We start from the raw sequence: 20,507 nt of genomic DNA on the forward strand, positions 1-20,507 counted from the left end.
TCCTCTGTTAGTGTCAGTCCCTCAGCTCACTCTCCTCCTGTTAGTATCACTCACTCCCCTCACTCTCCCCTATTAGTGTCACTCCCTTCCCTCACTCTCCTGTTAGTGTCACTCCCTCTCCTTACTCTCCCCTTGTTAGTGTCACTCCCTCCACTCACTCTCCTCCTGTTTGTGTCACTCTCCCCCTCACTCTCCTCCTGTCAGTGTCACTCCCTCCCCTCACTCTCCTCCTGTTACTGTCACTCCCTCCCGTCACTCTCCTGTTAGTGTCACTCCCTCCCTCACTCTACGTTAGTGTCACTCCCTCCCCTCACTATCCACCCGTTAGTGTCACTTCCTCCCCTCACTATCCTCCTGTTAGTGACACTCCCTCCCCTCACTCTCCGCCTGTTAGTGTCACTCCCTCCCCTCACTCTCCTCCTGTTAGTCTCACTCCCTCCCCTCACTCTTCGTTAGTGTCACTCCCTCCCCTCACTCTCCTCTTGTTAGTGTCAGTCCCTCAGCTCACTCTCCTCCTGTTAGTATCACTCACTCCCCTCACTCTCCCCTATTAGTGTCACTCCCTTCCCTCACTCTCCTGTTAGTGTCACTCCCTCTCCTTACTCTCCCCCTGTTAGTGACACTGCCTCCCCTCACTCTCCCCCCATTAGTGTCCCCTCCCTCCCCTCACTCTCCTCCTGTTAGTGTCACTCCCTCCCCTCACTCTACGTTAGTGTCACTCCCTCCCCTCACTATCCACCCGTTAGTGTCACTTCCTCCCCTCACTATCCTCCTGTTAGTGACACTCCCTCCCCTCACTCTCACCCTGTTAGTGTCACTCCCTCCCCTCACTCTCCTCCTGTTAGTGTCACTCCCTCCCTCACTCTCCGTTAGTGGCACTCCCTCCCCTCACTCTCCTCCCGTTAGTGTCACTTCCTCCCCTCACTATCCTCCTGTTGGTGACACCCTCCCCTCACTCTCACCCTGTTAGTGTCACTCCCTCCCCTCCTGTTAGTGTCACTTCCTCCCCTCACTCTCTGTTAGTGTTACTCCCTCCCCTCACTCTCCTCCTGTGAGTGTCACTCCCTCCCCTCACTTTGCTGTTCGTGTCTCTCCCTCCCCTCACTCTCCTGTTAGTGTTACTCTCTCCCTTCACTCTCCCCCGTTAGTGTCACACACTCTCCTCCTGTGGTGTCACTCCCTCCCCTCACACTCCTTTTAGTGTCACTCACTCCACTCGCTCTCCTCCTGTTAGTGTCACTCCCTCCCCTCACTCTCCTGTTAGTGTCACTTCCTCTCCTCACTCCCCGTTAGTGTCACTCCCTCCCCTCACTCTCCCCCTGTTAGCGTCACTCCCTCCCCTCACTCTCCTCCTGTTAGTGTCATTCCCTCCCCTACTCTTTCCCTGTTAGTGTCACTCCCTCCCCATACTCTCCCATTAGTGTCACTCCCTCCCTTCACTCTCCCCATAGTGTCACTCCCTCCCCTCACTCTCCTGTTAGTGTCACTCCCTCTCCCCACTCTCCCCGTTAGTGTCACTCCCTCCCCTCACTCTCCTTCTGTTAGTGTAACCCTCTCCCCTCACTCTCCTGTTAGTGTCACTCCCTCACCTCACTCTCCTCCTGTTAGTGTTACTCCCTCCCCTCACTCTCCTGTTAGTGTCACTCCCTCTTCTCACTCTCCCCGTTCGTGTCACTCCCTCCCCTCACTCTCTTCCAGTTAGTGTCACTCCCTCCCTCACTCCACTCTTGTTAGTGTCACTCCCTCCCCTCACTTCCCTCCTGTTAGCATCACTCCCTCCCCTCACTCTCCTGTTAGTGCCATCCCTCCCCTCACTCTCCTGTTAGTGTCTCTCCCTCCCCTCACTATCCTCCTTTTAGTGAAACTCCCTCCCCGCACTCTCCCCCTGTTAGTGTCACTCCCTCCCCTCACTCTCCTCCTGTTAGTGTCACTCCCTCCCCTCACTCTCCGTTAGTGTCACTCCCTCCCCTCACTCTCCCCCTGTTAGTGTCACTCCCTGCCATCACTCTCCTCCTGTTAGTGTCACTCCCTCCCCTCACTCTCCTGTTAGTGTCACTCCCTCCCCTCACCCACCTCATGTTAGGGTCACTCCCTCCCCTCACTCGCCTCCTGTTAGTGTCACTCCCTCCCCTCACTTCCCTCCTGTTAGCGTCATACCCTCCCCTCACTCTCCTGTTAGTGCCATTCCTCCCCTCACTCTCCTGTTCGTGTCACTTCCTCCCCTCACTATCCTCCTGTTAGTCTCACTCCCTCCCCTCACTCTCCGTTAGTGTCACTCCTCCCCTCACTCTCCTCTTGTTAGTGTCAGTCCCTCCGCTCACTCTCCTCCTGTTAGTATCACTCACTCCCCTCACTCTCCCCTATTAGTGTCACTCCCTTCCCTCACTCTCCTGTTAGTGTCACTCCCTCTCCTTACTCTCCCCTGTTAGTGTCACTCCCTCCACTCGCTCTCCTCCTGTTAGTGTCACTCTCCCCTCACTCTCCTCCTGTCAGTGTCACTCCCTCCCCTCACTCTCCTCCTGTTACTGTCACTCCCTCCCATCACTCTCCTGTTAGTGTCACTCCCTCCCCTCGCTTCCCTCCTGTTAGTGACACTGCCTCCCCTCACTCTACGTTAGTGTCACTCCCTCCCCTCACTATCCACCCGTTAGTGTCACTTCCTCCCCTCACTATCCTCCTGTTAGTCACACTCCCTCCCCTCACTCTCACCCTGTTAGTGTCACTCCCTCCCCTCACTCTCCACCTGTTCGTGTCACTTCCTCCCCTCACTCTCTGTTAGTGTTACTCCCTCCCCTCACTCTCCTCCTGTTACTGTCACTCCCTCCCCTCACTCTCCTGTTAGTGTCACTCCCTCCCCTCACTTCCCTCCTGTTAGTGACACTGCCTCCCCTCACTCTCCCCCCCGTTAGTGTCACTCGCTCCCCTCACTCTCCTCCTGTTAGTGTCACTCCCTCCCCTCACTCTCCGTTAGTGTCACTCCCTCCCCTCACTATCCTCCCGTTAGTGTCACTTCCTCCCCTCACTATCCTCCTGTTAGTGACACTCCCTCCCCTCACTCTCACCCTGTTAGTGTCACTCCCTCCCCTCACTCTCCTCCTGTTAGTGTCACTTCCTCCCCTCACTCTCTGTTAGTGTTACTCCCTCCCCTCACTCTCCTCCTGTGAGTGTCACTCCCTCCCCTCACTTTGCTGTTCGTGTCTCTCCCTCCCCTCACTCTCCTGTTAGTGTTACTCCCTCCCTTCACTCTCCCCCGTTAGTGTCACACACTCTCCTCCTGTTACTGTCACTCCCTCCCCTCACTCTCCTGTTAGTGTCACTCCCTCCCCTCACTTCCCTCCTGTTAGTGACACTGCCTCCCCTCACTCTCCCCCCGTTAGTGTCACTCGTTCCCCTCACTCTCCTCCTGTTATTGTCACTCCCTCCCCTCACTCTCCGTTAGTGTCACTCCCTCCCCTCACTATCCTCCCGTTAGTGTCACTTCCTCCCCTCACTATCCTCCTGTTAGTGACACTCCCTCCCGTCACTCTACGTTAGTGTCACTCCCTCCCCTCACTATCCACCCGTTAGTGTCACTTCCTCCCCTCACTATCCTCCTGTTAATCACACTCCCTCCCCTCACTCTCACCCTGTTAGTGTCACTCCCTCCCCTCACTCTCCACCTGTTCGTGTCACTTCCTCCCCTCACTCTCTGTTAGTGTTACTCCCTCCCCTCACTCTCCTCCTGTTACTGTCACTCCCTCCCCTCACTCTCCTGTTAGTGTTACTCTCTCCCTTCACTCTCCCCCGTTAGTGTCACACACTCTCCTCCTGTTGGTGTCACTCCCTCCCCTCACACTCCTTTTAGTGTCACTCACTCCACTCGCTCTCCTCCTGTTAGTGTCACTCCCTCCCCTCACTCTCCTCCTGTTAGTGTCACTTCCTCTCCTCACTCCCCGTTAGTATCACTCCCTCCCCTCACTCTCCCCCTGTTAGCGTCACTCCCTCCCCTCACTCTCCTCCTGTTAGTGTCATTCCCTCCCCTACTCTTTCCCTGTTAGTGTCACTCCCTCCCCATACTCTCCCATTAGTGTCACTCCCTCCCTTCACTCTCCCCATAGTGTCACTCCCTCCCCTCACTCTCCTGTTAGTGTCACTCCCTCTCCCCACTCTCCCCGTTAGTGTCACTCCCTCCCCTCACTCTCCTTCTGTTAGTGTAACCCTCTCCCCTCACTCTCCTGTTAGTGTCACTCCCTCACCTCACTCTCCTCCTGTTAGTGTTACTCGCTCCCCTCACTCTCCTGTTAGTGTCACTCCCTCTTCTCACTCTCCCCGTTCGTGTCACTCCATCCCCTTACTTTCCTCCAGTTAGTGTTACTCCCTCCCCTCACTCCACTCTTGTTAGTGTCACTCCCTCCCCTCACTTCCCTCCTGTTAGCATCACTCCCTCCCCTCACTCTCCTGTTAGTGCCATCCCTCCCCTCACTCTCCTGTTAGTGTCTCTCCCTCCCCTCACTATCCTCCTTTTAGTGAAACTCCCTCCCCGCACTCTCCCCCTGTTAGTGTCACTCCCTCCCCTCACTCTCCTCCTGTTAGTGTCACTCCCTCCCCTCACTCTCCGTTAGTGTCACTCTCTCCCCTCACTCTCGTCCTGTTAGTGTCACTCCCTGCCATCACTCTCCTCCTGTTAGTGTCACTCCCTCCCCTCACTCTCCTGTTAGTGTCACTCCCTCCCCTCACCCACCTCATGTTAGGGTCACTCCCTCCCCTCACTCGCCTCCTGTTAGTGTCACTCCCTCCCCTCACTTCCCTCCTGTTAGCGTCATACCCTCCCCTCACTCTCCTGTTAGTGCCATTCCTCCCCTCACTCTCCTGTTCGTGTCACTTCCTCCCCTCACTATCCTCCTGTTAGTCTCACTCCCTCCCTCACTCTCCGTTAGTGTCACTCCCTCCCCTCACTCTCCTCTTGTTAGTGTCAGTCCCTCCGCTCACTCTCCTCCTGTTAGTATCACTCACTCCCCTCACTCTCCCCTATTAGTGTCACTCCCTTCCCTCACTCTCCTGTTAGTGTCACTCCCTCTCCTTACTCTCCCCTGTTAGTGTCACTCCCTCCACTCGCTCTCCTCCTGTTAGTGTCACTCTCCCCCTCACTCTCCTCCTGTCAGTGTCACTCCCTCCCCTCACTCTCCTCCTGTTACTGTCACTCCCTCCCATCACTCTCCTGTTAGTGTCACTCCCTCCCCTCGCTTCCCTCCTGTTAGTGACACTGCCTCCCTCACTCTACGTTAGTGTCACTCCCTCCCCTCACTATCCACCCGTTAGTGTCACTTCCTCCCCTCACTATCCTCCTGTTAGTCACACTCCCTCCCCTCACTCTCACCCTGTTAGTGTCACTCCCTCCCCTCACTCTCCACCTGTTCGTGTCACTTCCTCCCCTCACTCTCTGTTAGTGTTACTCCCTCCCCTCACTCTCCTCCTGTTACTGTCACTCCCTCCCCTCACTCTCCTGTTAGTGTCACTCCCTCCCCTCACTTCCCTCCTGTTAGTGACACTGCCTCCCCTCACTCTCCCCCCCGTTAGTGTCACTCCCTCCCCTCACTCTCCTCCTGTTAGTGTCACTCCCTCCCCTCACTCTCCGTTAGTGTCACTCCCTCCCCTCACTATCCTCCCGTTAGTGTCACTTCCTCCCCTCACTATCCTCCTGTTAGTGACACTCCCTCCCCTCACTCTCACCCTGTTAGTGTCACTCCCTCCCCTCACTCTCCTCCTGTTAGTGTCACTTCCTCCCCTCCACTCTCTGTTAGTGTTACTCCCTCCCTCACTCTCCTCCTGTGAGTGTCACTCCCTCCCCTCACTTTGCTGTTCGTGTCTCTCCCTCCCCTCACTCTCCTGTTAGTGTTACTCCCTCCCTTCACTCTCCCCCGTTAGTGTCACACACTCTCCTCCTGTTACTGTCACTCCCTCCCTCACTCTCCTGTTAGTGTCACTCCCTCCCCTCACTCCCTCCTGTTAGTGACACTGCCTCCCCTCACTCTCCCCCCCGTTAGTGTCACTCGTTCCCCTCACTCTCCTCCTGTTATTGTCACTCCCTCCCTCACTCTCCGTTAGTGTCACTCCCTCCCCTCACTATCCTCCCGTTAGTGTCACTTCCTCCCCTCACTATCCTCCTGTTAGTGACACTCCCTCCCGTCACTCTCCGTTAGTGTCACTCCCTCCCCTCACTATCCACCCGTTAGTGTCACTTCCTCCCCTCCACTATCCTCCTGTTAGTCACACTCCCTCCCCTCACTCTCACCCTGTTAGTGTCACTCCCTCCCCTCACTCTCCACCTGTTCGTGTCACTTCCTCCCCTCACTCTCTGTTAGTGTTACTCCCTCCCCTCACTCTCCTCCTGTTACTGTCACTCCCTCCCCTCACTCTCCTGTTAGTGTCACTCCCTCCACTCACTTCCCTCCTGTTAGTGACACTGCCTCCCCTCACTCTCCCCCCGTTAGTGTCACTCGTTCCCCTCACTCTCCTCCTGTTAGTGTCACTCCCTCCCCTCACTCTCCGTTAGTGTCACTCCCTCCCCTCACTATCCTCCCGTTAGTGTCACTTCCTCCCCTCACTATCCTCCTGTTAGTGACACTCCCTCCCCTCACTCTCACCCTGTTAGTGTCACACCCTCCCCTCACTCTCCTCCGGTTAGTGTTACTTCCTCCCCTCACTCTCTGTTAGTGTTACTCCCTCCCCTCACTCTCCTCTTGTGAGTGTCACTCCCTCCCCTCACTTTGCTGTTCGCGTCTCTCCCTCCCCTCACTCTCCTGTTAGTGTTACTCCCTCCCTTCACTCTCCCCCGTTAGTGTCACACACTCTCCTCCTGTTACTGTCACTCCCTCCCCTCACACTCCTGTTAGTGTCACTCCCTCCACTCGCTCTCCTCCTGTTAGTGTCACTCCCTCCCCTCACTCTCCTCCTGTTAGTGTCACTTCCTCTCCTCACTCCCCGTTAGTGTCACTCCCTCCCCTCACTCTCCCCGTTAGCGTCACTCCCTCCCCTCACACTCCTCCTGTTAGTGTCATTCCCTCCCCTACTCTCTCCCTGTTAGTGTCACTCCCTCCCCTTACTCTCCCATTAGTGTCACTCCCTCCCTTCACTCTCCCCGTTAGTGTCACTCCCTCCCCTCACTCTCCTGTTAGTGTCACTCCCTCTCCCCACTCTCCCCGTTGGTGTCACTCCCTCCCCTCACTCTCCTTCTGTTAGTGTAACTCTCTCCCCTCACTCTCCTGTTAGTGTCACTCCGTCACCTCACTCTCCTCCTGTTAGTGTTACTCCATCCCCTCGCTCTCCTGTTAGTGACACTCCCTCTTCTCACTCTCCCCGTTAGTGTCACTCCATCCCCTCACTCTCCTCCAGTTAGTGTTACTCCCTCCCCTCACTCCACTCTTGTTAGTGTCACACCCTTCCCTAACTTCCTTCCTGTTAGCGTCACTCCCTCCCCTCACTCTCCTGTTAGTGCCATCCCTCCCCTCACTCTCCTGTTAGTGTCTCTCCCTCCCCTCACTATCCTCCTTTTAGTGACACTCCCTCCCCGCACTCTCCCCCTGTTAGTGTCACTCCCTCCCCTCACTCTCCTCCTGTTAGTTTCACTCCCTCCCCTCACTCTCCGTTAGTGTCACACTCTCCCCTCACTCTCGTCCTGTTAGTGTCCTTCCCTTCCCTCACTCTCCTCCTGTTAGTATCACTCCCTTCCCTCACTCTCCTCCTGTTAGTGTCACTCACTCCCCTCACTCTCACCCTGTTAGTGTCTCTCCCTCCCCTCACTCTCCTGTTAGTGTCACTCCCTCTCCTTACTCTCCCCCTGTTAATGTCACTCCCTCCACTCACTCTCCTGTTAATGTCACTCCTTCCCCTCACTCTCCCCCTGTTAGTGTCACTCCCTCCCCTCACTCTCCTGTTTGTGTCACTCCCTCCCCTCACTCTCCCCCTGTTAGTGTAACTCCCTCCCCTCACTCTGCTCCTGTTAGTGTCACTCCCTCCCCTCATGTTTGCATCACTCCCTCCCCTCACTCTCCTGTTAGTGTCACTCCCTCCCCTCTCTATCCTCCTGTTAGTGACACTCCCTCCCCTCACTCTCCCCTGTTAGTGTCACTCCCTCCCCTCACTCTCCTCCTGTTAGTGTCACTCCCTCTCCTCACTCTCCTCCTGTTAGTGTCACTCCCTCCCCTCCTGTTAGTGTCACTCCCTCTCCCCACTCTCCCCGTTGGTGTCACTCACTCCCCTCACTCTCCTTCTGTTAGTGTAACTCTCTCTCCTCACTCTCCTGTTAGTGTCACTCCCTCACCTCACTCTCCTCCTGTTAGTGTTACTCCCTCCCCTCGCTCTCCTGTTAGTGACACTCCCTCTTCTCACTCTCCCCCTGTTAGTGTCACTCCATCCCCTCACTCTCCTCCAGTTAGTGTTACTCCCTCCCCTCACTCCACTCTTGTTAGTGTCACTCCCTCCCCTCACTTCCTTCCTGTTAGCGTCACTCCCCTCCCCTCACTCTCCTGTTAGTGCCATCCCTCCCCTCACTCTCCTGTTAGTGTCTCTCCCTCCCCTCACTATCCTCCTTTTAGTGACACTCCCTCCCCGCAATCTCCCCCTGTTAGTGTCACTCCCTCCCCTCACTCTCCTCCTGTTAGTTTCACTCCCTCCCCTCACTCTCCATTAGTGTCACACTCTCCCCTCACTCTCGTCCTGTTAGTGTCATTCCCTTCCCTCACTCTCCTCCTGTTAGTATCACTCCCTTCCCTCACTCTCCTCCTGTTAGTGTCACTCACACCCCTCACTCTCCCCCTGTTAGTGTCTCTCCCTCCCCTCACTCTCCTGTTAGTGTCACTCCCTCTCCTTACTCTCCCCCTGTTAATATCACTCCCTCCCTTTACTATCCTCCTGTTAGTGTCACTCCCTCCCCTCACTCTCCTGTTAGTGTCACTCCCTCCCCTCACCCTCCTCCTGTTAGGGTCACTCCCTCCCCTCACTCTCCCCGTTAGTGTAACTGCCTCCCCTCACTCTGCTCCTGTTAGTGTCACTCCCTCCCCTCATGTTTGCATCACTCCCTCCCCTTACTCTCCTGTTAGTGTCACTCCCTCCCCTCTCTATCCTCCTGTTCGTGACACCCCCTCCCCTCACTCTCCCCATTAGTGTCACTCCCTCCCCTCACTCTCCCCCTGTTAGTGTCACTCCCTCCCCCTCACTCTCCTCCTGTTTGTGTCACTCCCTCCCCTCACTCTCTTGTTAATGTCACTGCCTCCTCTCACTCTTCTATTAATTCCACTCTCTCCCCTCACTCTCCTCCTGCTCAGGGAATTTTTCTGTTATTTCTCTGTGTGATGGTCAGTGTATTCTTGGGGGTGCCTAACAGTATCTAGTTATAGAACATAGAACAGTACAGCACAGAACAGGCCCTTCGGCCCTCGATGTTGTGCCGAGCAATGATCACCCTACTCAAACCCACATATCCACCCTATACCCGTAACCCAACAACACCCCGCTTAACCTTACTTTTTAGTACACTATGGGCAATTTAGCATGGCCAATCCACCTAACCCGCGCATCTTTGGACTGGCATGACCCAAGAACCTAGTGCCTCGTCATTTATTCTGGAGCTGCTTGATGATACCTCAATCTCACCCTGAGGGTTGAATTTTGCAGGGATTGGTCATGTTGCTCACCATCCCGAATTGAGTTGCAGCCAACCCACATTAAGCAAAAGAACTCTGCAACATAAAACCCGGCCTAATTTGTGTATCCCAGCCTGAACTGAGTTTGAACTTCCTGGTAGCTGTCACGGCTAGCAACGGTTTAATTGGTTATTTTTCTGAGAATAGGCAATGATTCATCATCTGGATCTGGACTTTCAATTCAGGAAGTGATCGCAGTTCAGGAAAGATCACATTCTGAGTTTCAAAAGAAGAATCTCAATAGAGCTGTTTTTTGTTTCCTTCCACTCCTCGGAGAGTTTGATTCCCAGTCACTGATTGGAACAGGGACAGTGGATTCCCAGAATGTTCCGGATCCTTTTCTCCATCTCTCTGTGTTTTTCCTGGGTCTCTCCCGGTAAGTACAGAATTCACCTCTTCACTCTCTCTCTCACTCTCTCTCTCTCGCACACACACAATTCTGCTGTAAATTCCTGTGGATTATACTGGAAGTGGGAGTGTCAGCGTCTGTCGGGGAAGTGTGTTGCAATGTTATACTGACAGTGCTTGCGATTGTCTGGCCTCGTTGCGCTCTCGCCCAAGCGAAATGAGGCTGATGAATAGCGGGAGAGGCCGTAAAGGAGAACAGTGCCAGGTGCTAAAGAGTTTGTGATGCAACTGGCCCCCTCCCGTAGGTAAAATCGGGATTGCGCCGTTGTGTGGCGAGAAACCAATTATCACCATTTGAGCCCTATTTCCAGATAATTAGCGAGAGCCACCCCATAAACAACAGCCTCCCATCATTCAGCGGCCTCCCCAGCAAGTGCTTTCGCTGACGCCATTTGAAAAACATGAACCTGCCAGAAATGCTTCTGTGGGGAGTCGAGGAGGTGAGTCGCCATCTTTGCTCACAGGTTTGAGCCCCTGGCTGGGGATTGGGGAACCCTCCGTATGAGTGGGCCACAATGGGAGGGTGGGGGGGAGGCGCTGGGTGGGAGCAACCAAGGACAACTGCACGCAGCACCACTATGCCAACTCCTGGATCATGTGTACCAGTTCTGAGGGCAACCCTTGTGCCGGCCCATCTGCTCCATCGACCACCCATAACCCCTATCGACTGCCGAAGCCTCTGGCCTTGCAGTTGAAGGCTATAGCCGGGGGCAGCCACAGGAAAATTTTGGACACACTGTCACTCTTTCTCTCTCTCTCTGTGGGCACGGATCTGGGTGTGCCGGTTAGATAGCAGGATTGGGATCTACACCGAGTGCAAATCGGTCTGCTATCTCCCGACCTGCTCCCAGGGGCGGCTTCAAGATACTTCTGAAATGTGACGAAAAGATCATTGATCCCAATTAACAGCAATCTCCATCTCATTCACGGGTTGGTGTCCAATCTATTGGCTTTTCAGGATCTAATTGGCTGTCCGACAATAGGTCACATGGGTGCCCTTTCGTATTCCTTTTTAAAAGCGTTAAGGTGGCACAATGGCTGATAAGGTGAGTACCCATTTTAATTTTAGGGCATGCAGCCCAAAAGCACTGGTGCTGCTGACCCAGTGCTGGGAGGGGACCTCCCAGAGGGGGATGGGCCTGGTCGGGGTACTAGCTGTCATGTCGGGGGTCACCCCCAGACTGGAGGGGGGGGGGGGGGTGTGGTGATTGTTGGGGACAAGGACCTTAGCATCTGCGGGGCCGACAAGCCATCCTCTAATGTAGTGCATATCCATAACAGGGGCAACAGCTGCTGGCTGTCTGTTCGCCCGAACACTCCCAGGACAGAGCCTGTTTTTGGTTAGTTGGTGAAAGACATTTTAACTCTCAGTAGCTCTGAGCAACCTCTAGCAGCATAAGGTTATTGCTAATAAGGAATTAGCATTGTCAGTTATGTGGGCACTTCTCAGTTGCAGGTTGTGCCTTCTGCGTGTTGCTGCCTGTAGCTGCGAATGCCTGGAGGCTGCTGCTAGTTTCCTTGCTGCTGCATGTGGCTGCGAATGCCTGGAGGCTGCTGCTACAGTTTCCTTGCTGCTGCCTGTAGCTGCGAATGCCTGGAGGCTGCTGCTGCAGTTTCCTTGCTGCTGCCTGTAGCTGCGAATGCCTGGAGGCTGCTACAGTTTCCTTGCTGCTGCCTGTACCTGCAAATGCTTGGATGTTGCTGCTACAGTTTCCTTGCTGCTGCCTGTCGCTGCAAATGCCTGGAGGCTGCTGCTACAGTTTCCTTGCTGCTGCCTGTAGCTGCTAATGCCTGGAGGCTACTGCTACAGTTTCCTTGCTGCTACCTGTAGCTGCGAATGCCTGGAGGCTGCAGCTACAGTTTCCTTGCTGCTACCTGTAGCTGCGAATGCCTGGAGGCTGCAGCTACAGTTTCCTTGCTGCTGCCTGTAGCTGCGAATGTCTGGAGGCTGCTGCTACAATGTGGTGAATGTAACTCCGTAATTCACACTGTATTGTATATACATGAGACCATGCATTGATAAGTGCAGTTGCGTTGCCCGACCACTCGGGGGGGAGTAGCGCTGGGAATACTTAGGAGTTTGAACAGGGCTCCACCCTTGGCTCCGCCCACGACTCCTCCCCCTGGACTGCTGTATAAATACCAATGCTCAGAGCCAGTCATTCAGTTCATCGAGAGTTCAACGTTGAACAGGCTGGCTCTGTTGTAAGTAGATTAAAACCACTGTTCATATCTTAAAGCACATGTCTAGTGAATTGATGGTTCCATCAATTTAATCTACTTAAGAAACAGTCAGGATCAATCATGGAATCAGCCCTCAAGCCTGAGCGACTGGAACTCGACCCATAGGATGCAGAGGCAAAAGAAATTTTTTCTCATTGGCTGCGGTGTTTTAAAGCCTACCTGGCGGAAGCAAGCACAGCTGAAACAACAGAGGAGCAGAAACTGGGCCTACTGCACGCGAGGGTGAGCCACAGAATCTCTACTCAACTAAACTGCACCGGTTCGTATACTGAAGCCCTAGCGCTACTCGACAAAATGTATGTAAGGCCTGTAAATGAGGTCTACGTGCGACACGTGTTCACTGCTTGCCGCCAGCGGCCTACGGAATCGCTCGCAGAATTCCTGAGAGAGCTTAAAACTTTATCTAGTGACTGTAATTACCAGGCGGTTACCGCGGCAGACCATAGAGAACTTGCTGTACGCGATGCCTTTGTTGCGGGCCTTAGGTCAAATTACGTGCGCCAGCGACTGCTGGAAAAGGGGGCCCTAAATCTTGAAGCGACTGTTGAACTTGCTACCACTATGGAGGTCTCCTTCCGTAGCCTCGCCTCGTTCCCCACGGACCCCGCGACCCCGTCATGGGCCCCCGACCAGCGACTCCCCAGGCCTGCGTCGTGCGGCCGCTCAGCCACAATGCTGCCCCAGCCTGCCACTTCTGCGGCCAGAATCAGCACTCGCGGCAGCACTGCCCAGCCCGCAATGTGACCTGCAACAGCTGCGGGCGAAAAGGACACTATGCCAGAGTGTGTCTGGTGAAGAAAACCCCAGCCTCTAACCCTCCCACGGCTCAAAGCACTCGTTCCCTGAATTCACAGGCCCGCAGGCCCCGAAATGCTGCAGCCTGTATGCTGACTCCGCCCCCACCCAACATGTGCGACTCATGGGGGCGGCCATCTGGCAATCCTCCTCCATGCGGCCGGCCATGTGCGACTCATGGGGGCAGCCACCTTGGCAATCCTCCTCCATGTGGCCGGCCATGTGCGACTCATGGGGACGGCCATCTTGGGATCCAACCCCTTCAAACTCTGAAACTCACCTCGACGACTACGAACTCAGAAGGCAGTCATCACGGGGCCACTCCAGCAGAGCTGATCGAGCCGCCGACTACCCGCAACTCAGCTCAGTCAGTCTGGACCAATAGCGCCCGAAGCATCTGCAAAACTCGATGACAAAGGTCCAAATCAACGGGTACAGCACGCCATGCCTTTTCGACTCCGGGAGTACTGAGAGCTTCATACACCCAGATCTGGTAAGACACTGTTCGCTTCCCGTTTTCCCCCTGCGGCAAACTATCTCTCTTGCTCCAGGCTCCCACTCTGTCCAGATCCAGGGGCGCACCGCCGCAACACTCACAATCCGAGGCACTAGCTATGCAAAATTTTAACTCTACGTCTTGCCCGAACGCTGCGCGCCACTCTTATTAGGCCTAGATTTTCAATGTAAGCGTAAGAGCCTCACCCTCAGCTTCGTCGGGCCCCTGCCCCCACTCACTATCTACAGCCTCGCCATGCTGCAAATCTCCCCCCCCCTCCCCTCTTTGCCAATCTCACACTGGACTGTAGACCTGTAGCCACTCGCAGCAGGCGGTACAGCCTGCAGGATAGGGTGTTCATCAGATCAGAGGTCCGAAGGCTTCTCAGTGAGGGGAATGTGGAGGCCAGCAACAGTCCCTGGAGAGCTCAGGTGTGTGGTCGTGAAGACCGGGGAAAAATTCCGTATTGTTGTTGACTATAGTCAGACCATAAATAGATTTACGCTCCTTGACGCATATCCCCTCCCCAGGATTGCAGACATGGTAAACCAGATTGCCCAGTATCGGCTCTTTTCCACGGTGGATCTGAAGTCTCCATACCACCAGCTCCCAATCCGCCCGGAGGACCGCCACTACACGGCATTCGAGGCCGGTGGCCGCCTCTTCCATTTCCTCCGGGTCCCCTTCGGCATCGCTAACGGGGTTTCGGTGTTCCAACGAGCAATGGACCGAATGGTGGACCAGTACGGGCTGCGGGCCACGTTTCCGTACTTGGACAATGTCACCATCTGCGGCTATGACCAGCAGGACCATGACGCCAACCTCTACTGTTTCCTCCAGACGGCTCAGAAATTAAACCTCACTTATAACAAGGAGAAATGCGTTTTCCGCACAGCCAGACTAGCTATCCTCGGCTATGTCGTGGAAAACGGAGTCCTGGCCCCCTCCTAGAACTCTCCCTCCCTCATTGTTGCAAGGCCCTCAAACGGTGCTTGGGTTTCTTTTCCTACTACGCACAGTGGGTCCCTCAATATGCGGACAAAGCCCGCCCACTCTTTAAGGCCACACTATTTCCCCTGTCAGCTGAGGTGCGCCAGGCCTTCAACTGCATCAAGGAGGACATCGCCAAGGGGGCCATGCGGGCGGTGGATGAATCCACTCCATTTCAGGTTGAGAGCGACGCCTCAGAGGTAGCTCTAGCAGCCACCTTAAATCAGGCAGGAAGGCCAGTTGCATTTTTCTCCCGTACCCTCTCCGCTTCGGAACTCCGACACTCGGCAGTCGAAAAAGAAGCACAAGCCATTGTGGAGGCTATTCGTCACTGGAGGCACTACCTCGCAGGTAGGAGGTTCACCCTCATCACCGACGAACGATCGGTTGCCTTTATGTTTGGCAACTCGCAAAGGGGCATAATTAAAAACGATAAAATTCTGCGGTGGAGGATTGAACTCTCCACCTATAGCTACGATATTAAGTATCGACCGTGGGAAGCTCAACGAGCCCCCAGATGCCCTATCCCACGGGACATGCGCCAGCACGCAGATCGACCGCCTGAAAGTCATCCATAACGACCTCTGCCACCCGGGGGGTCACCCAGCTCGCCCACTACATCAAAGCCTGAAATCTGCCTTTCCCCACTGAGGAGGTAAAAGCCCTCACCAGAGACTGCCCGATCTGTGCGGAGTGCAAACCGCACTTCTATAGACCAGACAGGGCCCACCTGGTCAAGGCTTCTAGGCACTTTGAATGCTTCGCGATCGATTTCAAAGGGCCACTCCCCTCAACTAACAGGAACGTTTACTTCTTAAACGTCATAGATGAGTTCTCCCGTTTCCCATTTGCTATCCCGTGCCCCGATATGACCTCCCACACAGTCATTAGGGCCCTGCATAGTATCTTCACCCTGTTTGGTTTCCCCAGCTATGTGCACAGCGACCGGGCTTCGTTCTTCATGAGCGACGAGCTGCGTCAGTACCTGCTAGACAAGGGCATCGCCTCGAGCAGGACTACCAGCTACAACCCCATGGGGAACGGGCAGGTGGAGGGGGAGAATGCGATGGTCTGGAAGACCGTCCTACTGACCCTCCGGCCCAGGAATCTCCAAGTGTCCCATTGGCAGGAAGTCCTCCCAGACGCGCTCCACGCTATCAGGTCCCTCTTATGCACAGCAACCAATCAGACCCCTCACGAGCGGCTCTTTAGTTTTTCCAGGGGCACTACCATGGGGGTCTCACTTGCGGCATGGCTGTTGCGGCATGGCTGAAGACACCGGGCCCTGTACTCCTCAGGAAGCACGTCAGGGCACACAAAACCGACCCACTTGTAGAGAAGGTGCGCCTACTTCACTCCAACCCCCAGTACGCCTTTGTCGAGTTCCCTGACGGCCGTCAGGACACCGTATCCCTCCGGGACCTTGCACCCGCCGGATCCAGCATCCCCTCTATCATTACAGATGCACTCCTCACCCTACCCAGCCGTCCCCTCGAGCTCTCGAGCCCACTAGCTCGCTGCATTGGTTCCACGCGCCCACACCGGCTAACCCCCAGCACCCCCAGTCGAACCAGACGGGTATGGACCTCGAACGAGATCTTCCCTGGAGTCCGCCATCGTACCCCAACCCACAACACCCGTCCTTGCTGCTGCCTGTAGCTGCGAATACCTGGAGGCTGTATGCACACACCCATTTATAAACAACCATTTCTTAAAAGGTACTCTCATGACACCTCGTCCCAGGAAAAAAAAAATCAACTTCAAGATGGTTTCATTTTTCACCTTTTCAAGATCCTTTAAGAAATGCACACAGTAAATGTACTTTTTTGTTTCAAAAAACAACACACGTAAACAGATATAATAATATAGTCCATTTTTGTTCTTCCTCCAACTGAAATTCTTCTCGATTGACAGTCTCTTTGAACAAGAAGGTCTCTGCACGATACATTCATTTCTCTATGCCTAGGCATTTCTCTTTAAAGTCAGATACTTTAATTCAATCTGATCAGAGTCCCTTTTATTTCTCCAACATATGAGCATTGGTTATCACAGCTTTCAGGCAGTCAAATGCCTGTTGAAAGTCCACTGAACTTTTTGACGTTTCTTCAGCAAATCTATCAGTGGAGAAACCACACTACAAGGTTTTTCACAAATGTTGTATCAAATCCACTCATGCCAAGAAATAGCATTATTTCCCTTCGTCTTAAGGGTATTGGAAACTCCTCAATAACTTGTGGTTTCACATCCCGTGTGACCATTTGACCCTGTCCAATTGTATGGCAAGGAAAGTGACTTGGGCTTTTCCAAATTCACTTTTGGCTAGGTTTATCACCAAACCCACCTCCTGAAGTCGATCGAATAACTCCATCAGATGTCTTAAATGTTCTATCCATGTGTGGCTGAAAATTACCAGATCGTTGATGTATACCGCCCAATTAGGTAATCCTGAACCGACTTTGTTAGTTAACGGTTGAAATGTGGCTGGGGTGTTTTTCATGCTAAATGGCATAACTTTGAATTGGTATAGACCATCTGGAGTCACAAAAGCTAAAATCTCCTTCGTCCATTCGGATAAAGATACCTGCCAGTAACCTTTAAGTAAATCCAATTTGGAAATAAAAGCTGATTGTCCCACTTTCTCAATGCAATCCTCCAAATGTGGGATAGGATAAGAGTCTGTTCTTGTAACTGCATTAACCTTTCTATAGTCACACACAACTTTTGGATACCATCTGGTTTAGGTACCATCACAATTGGTGAGCTCCATTGGTTGCAACCCACTTCAATTATGCCATTTTTAAGCATTCTCTCAATCTCTTTGTTAACCTGTGCCAATTTTAAAGAGTTAAGTCTGTATGCAGAAATGCTTCTGGATTTTAGCTTGAGTTTTCCTTATTCACAAGTGATCTCCCACTGGTACCTCATGTGCAACTCGCAAAACCACCTTTCCATACCCACAGGCAATACTACTTGATGATCTTCTGTCCACTTTTCATCCATCTGCATATGTAAAGGTCTCCATTTTCTCATCAAGACATCACTTTTACGGTAATAACACTCTGGTAACTCAGATTCCTCTTCCGTATATGCTTTCTGATACATCCGTTTTATTTCTACATCTTTCTGTTGTAACTCCACCAATTTTCCTGAACTATAAATATCCGCCTCATCCTCCACCTGTTTTTGTTCTTTTTCAACCATCTGATCAAAAATCGTTTCTGATAATTGCACTTCAACTTCATCTTCACTCTTTGATTTCTCCTCTTGTCTTAACCTGTGACTTTGCGACCTTGTTGCTACACTATCCGGGAAAAATCCCAGGATATTCGTCCTTCAGCACTTCAGTTGTCTGATTTTCCACTGGCTTATCAACCACAGTAGGCATCACTCCCACCTGCGATCCAGTTTATCATTACCCAAGATAAACTGTATTCCTGAACAAGATAGTTTCTCTATTACTCCTACTACCACTTCACCACTCTTCACTGGATTTTCCAACCTTATCTTATATAATGGAACACTACTCTCACCCTGAATTCCACATATTACCACCTTTTCTGGCAACATTCTTCCCAAACTACATAACTCCTCATCTCTTACCATTAAAGATTGACTAGCTCCCATATCTCTTAAAATTGTGACTTCTTTACCTGTTCCTCCTGATACACATGAGTAAACTTTACCGATACAAGCTAATTCTTCAAAGACATCTGGCACCTTCTTATCAATCACCCCTTGATCGGGCTGTACAATCTTTTGCACTTCCTTCACTTCAATTGGGCTTTCCTTTACTACTTTAACAAACCCCACTGTCTCATCCTGTTTTACAACATCAGCCATTCCAGTGCTTTTCTTCAACCACTAATACTGTGACTTTACATGGCCTAGTTTATTACAGTGAAAACATTTGAAATTTTTCATTTCTTTTCCACCGTCCTGGATTTCATTTTTAGTCTGAGGTACACTCTCCTTATTATCTTCCATCAGATCACCTTTACCCTTACCACTTGAGTATTTCCTATGTCCGAAGGAGATAGTCATCGACTTCAGGAAGCGTAGTGGAGTACATGCCCCTGTCTACATTAATGGGAAGGAAGTAAAAAGGGTCGAGAGCATCAAGTTTTTAGGATTACAGATCACCAACAGCCTGTCCTGGTCCCCCCATGCCGACACTATAGTTAAGAAAGCCCATCAAAGACTCTACTTTCTGAGAAGACTAAGGAAACTTGGCATGTCAGCTACGACCCTCACCAACTTCTACAGATGCACCATAGAAAGCATTCTTTCTGGTTGTATCACAGCTTGGTATGGAGCCTGCTCTGCCCAAGGCTGCAGGAAACTACAAAAGGTCGTGAATGTAGCCCAGTCCATCACGCAAACCAGCCTCCCATCCATTGACTCTATCTATAATTCCCGCTGCCTCAGAAAGGCAGCCAGCATAATTAAGGACCCCACGCACCCCAGACATACTTTCTTCCACCTTCTTCCGTCAGGAAAAATATATCAAAGTTTGAGGTCATGTGCTAACCGACTCAAGAATAGCTTCTTCCCTACTGTCATCAGACTTTTGAATGGGCCTACCTCGTATGAAGTTGATATTTTCTCTACACCTTGCTATAACCGTAACATTATATTCTGCAATCTCTCCTTCCTTCCCTGTGTAGCATTGTTTGTGCAGCATGCAAGAAACCATACTTTTCAATATATGTGACAATAATAAATCAAATCAAAGCAAATCAAATCAAACGTCCCCAGTTTCCATCCCTCACAGGCTGAAACTGATGTCAGAAACCAAGTTTTGATTCATGAACTAATTCATAATCATCCACCATTTCTGCTGCTAATCTCACAGTTTTAACCCTCTGCTCTTCCACATGAGTTCTTACTACATCAGGAATTGAATTTTTAAACTCCTCCAAAAGTATAATTTCTCTGAGAGCTTAATACATTTGGTCTATTTTCAAAGCCCTGATCCACCTATCAAAATTACTCTTGTTAGATCCTTTCAAACTCCATGTATGTTTGACTTAAATGTTTCCTTAAATGTCTAAACCTTTGTCTGTAGGCTTCAGGCACTAGTTCATATGCACCTAAGATGGATTTTTTCACCTCCTCATACGTCCCAGATACCTACTCCGGTACTGATGCAAACACTTCACTTGGCCTACCTACCAGCTTTATTCGAATCAGTAATACCCACATGTCCTGTGGCCATTTCATTTGTTTCGCTACCTTCTCAAATTAAATTAAAAAGGCTTCTACCTCCTTCTCATCAAACCTTGGCAACGCTTAGACATATTTAAATAGATCCCTACCCCGCCTTCGAGTTTGACGCTCTTTCTCACTATCCTCATCACTATCATCCAACTGTACGTTTCCCTTTACGTCTGCCAATTTTAACTGACTGTCATGTTTCATGGCCATTTTCTGAAGTTCAAACTCTCTCTCTTTATCTTTTTCCCTGATCTGTATCTCCCTTTCTCTTTCTTTTTGTTCTGCTAGGGCTATTCTTTATTTTCTCCTTTCTTCCCTCTCCTTTCCTTTTTCCTCTCTCTTTCTCTTTCCGCTGTTTCTTATTCAAGCTGCTTTAATTCTTTCTCATGTTCCATTTGTTTAATTTGTAACTGAATTTTTGCATTTTCCAATGAGTCAAACTATCTCAGGTAACTTTAAATGCTTAGCCACTGCCATAATTACCCCAACTTTTCGCATTTAATGTTAACTGCAATGTTTTTGCCAAATCTAACAGTCTGCTTTTAATCTCTGTCCGCAAGGTACTGCGTGTGACCGTTTCCACCCCCAAAAACCTCAGAGCCTCTGAAACAGCCATGTCCACAACACACTCCCTACTGAAACTAGAATACCACACCTGAAAAGCAACCACAATATGCTCA

General features: G+C 51.9%; 1 protein-coding gene across 5 annotated transcripts in view; it reads left to right on the top strand.

Moving 5' to 3' along the window:
• LOC119975713 (class I histocompatibility antigen, F10 alpha chain-like) overlaps window positions 1-20,507 on the top strand; it is a 107,586-nt gene that overhangs the window by 23,038 nt on the left and 64,041 nt on the right. The window contains exon 1 of one of the 5 annotated variants that reach the window (XM_038815534.1): window positions 9,859-10,056. The exons of 3 other annotated variants lie outside the window; for them this stretch is intronic. In XM_038815534.1, coding sequence (XP_038671462.1) covers window positions 10,005-10,056 — 52 coding nt within the window. In that variant the 5' untranslated portion in view covers window positions 9,859-10,004. Of the gene's footprint in view, window positions 1-9,858; window positions 10,057-10,288; window positions 10,529-20,507 lie in introns of those variants that run through there. One more of the 5 variants, XM_038815536.1, reaches the window with a different exon arrangement.

The sequence above is a fragment of the Scyliorhinus canicula genome, chromosome 13 (genome assembly GCF_902713615.1).
Source record: "Scyliorhinus canicula chromosome 13, sScyCan1.1, whole genome shotgun sequence".
NCBI lineage: Eukaryota > Metazoa > Chordata > Chondrichthyes > Carcharhiniformes > Scyliorhinidae > Scyliorhinus > Scyliorhinus canicula.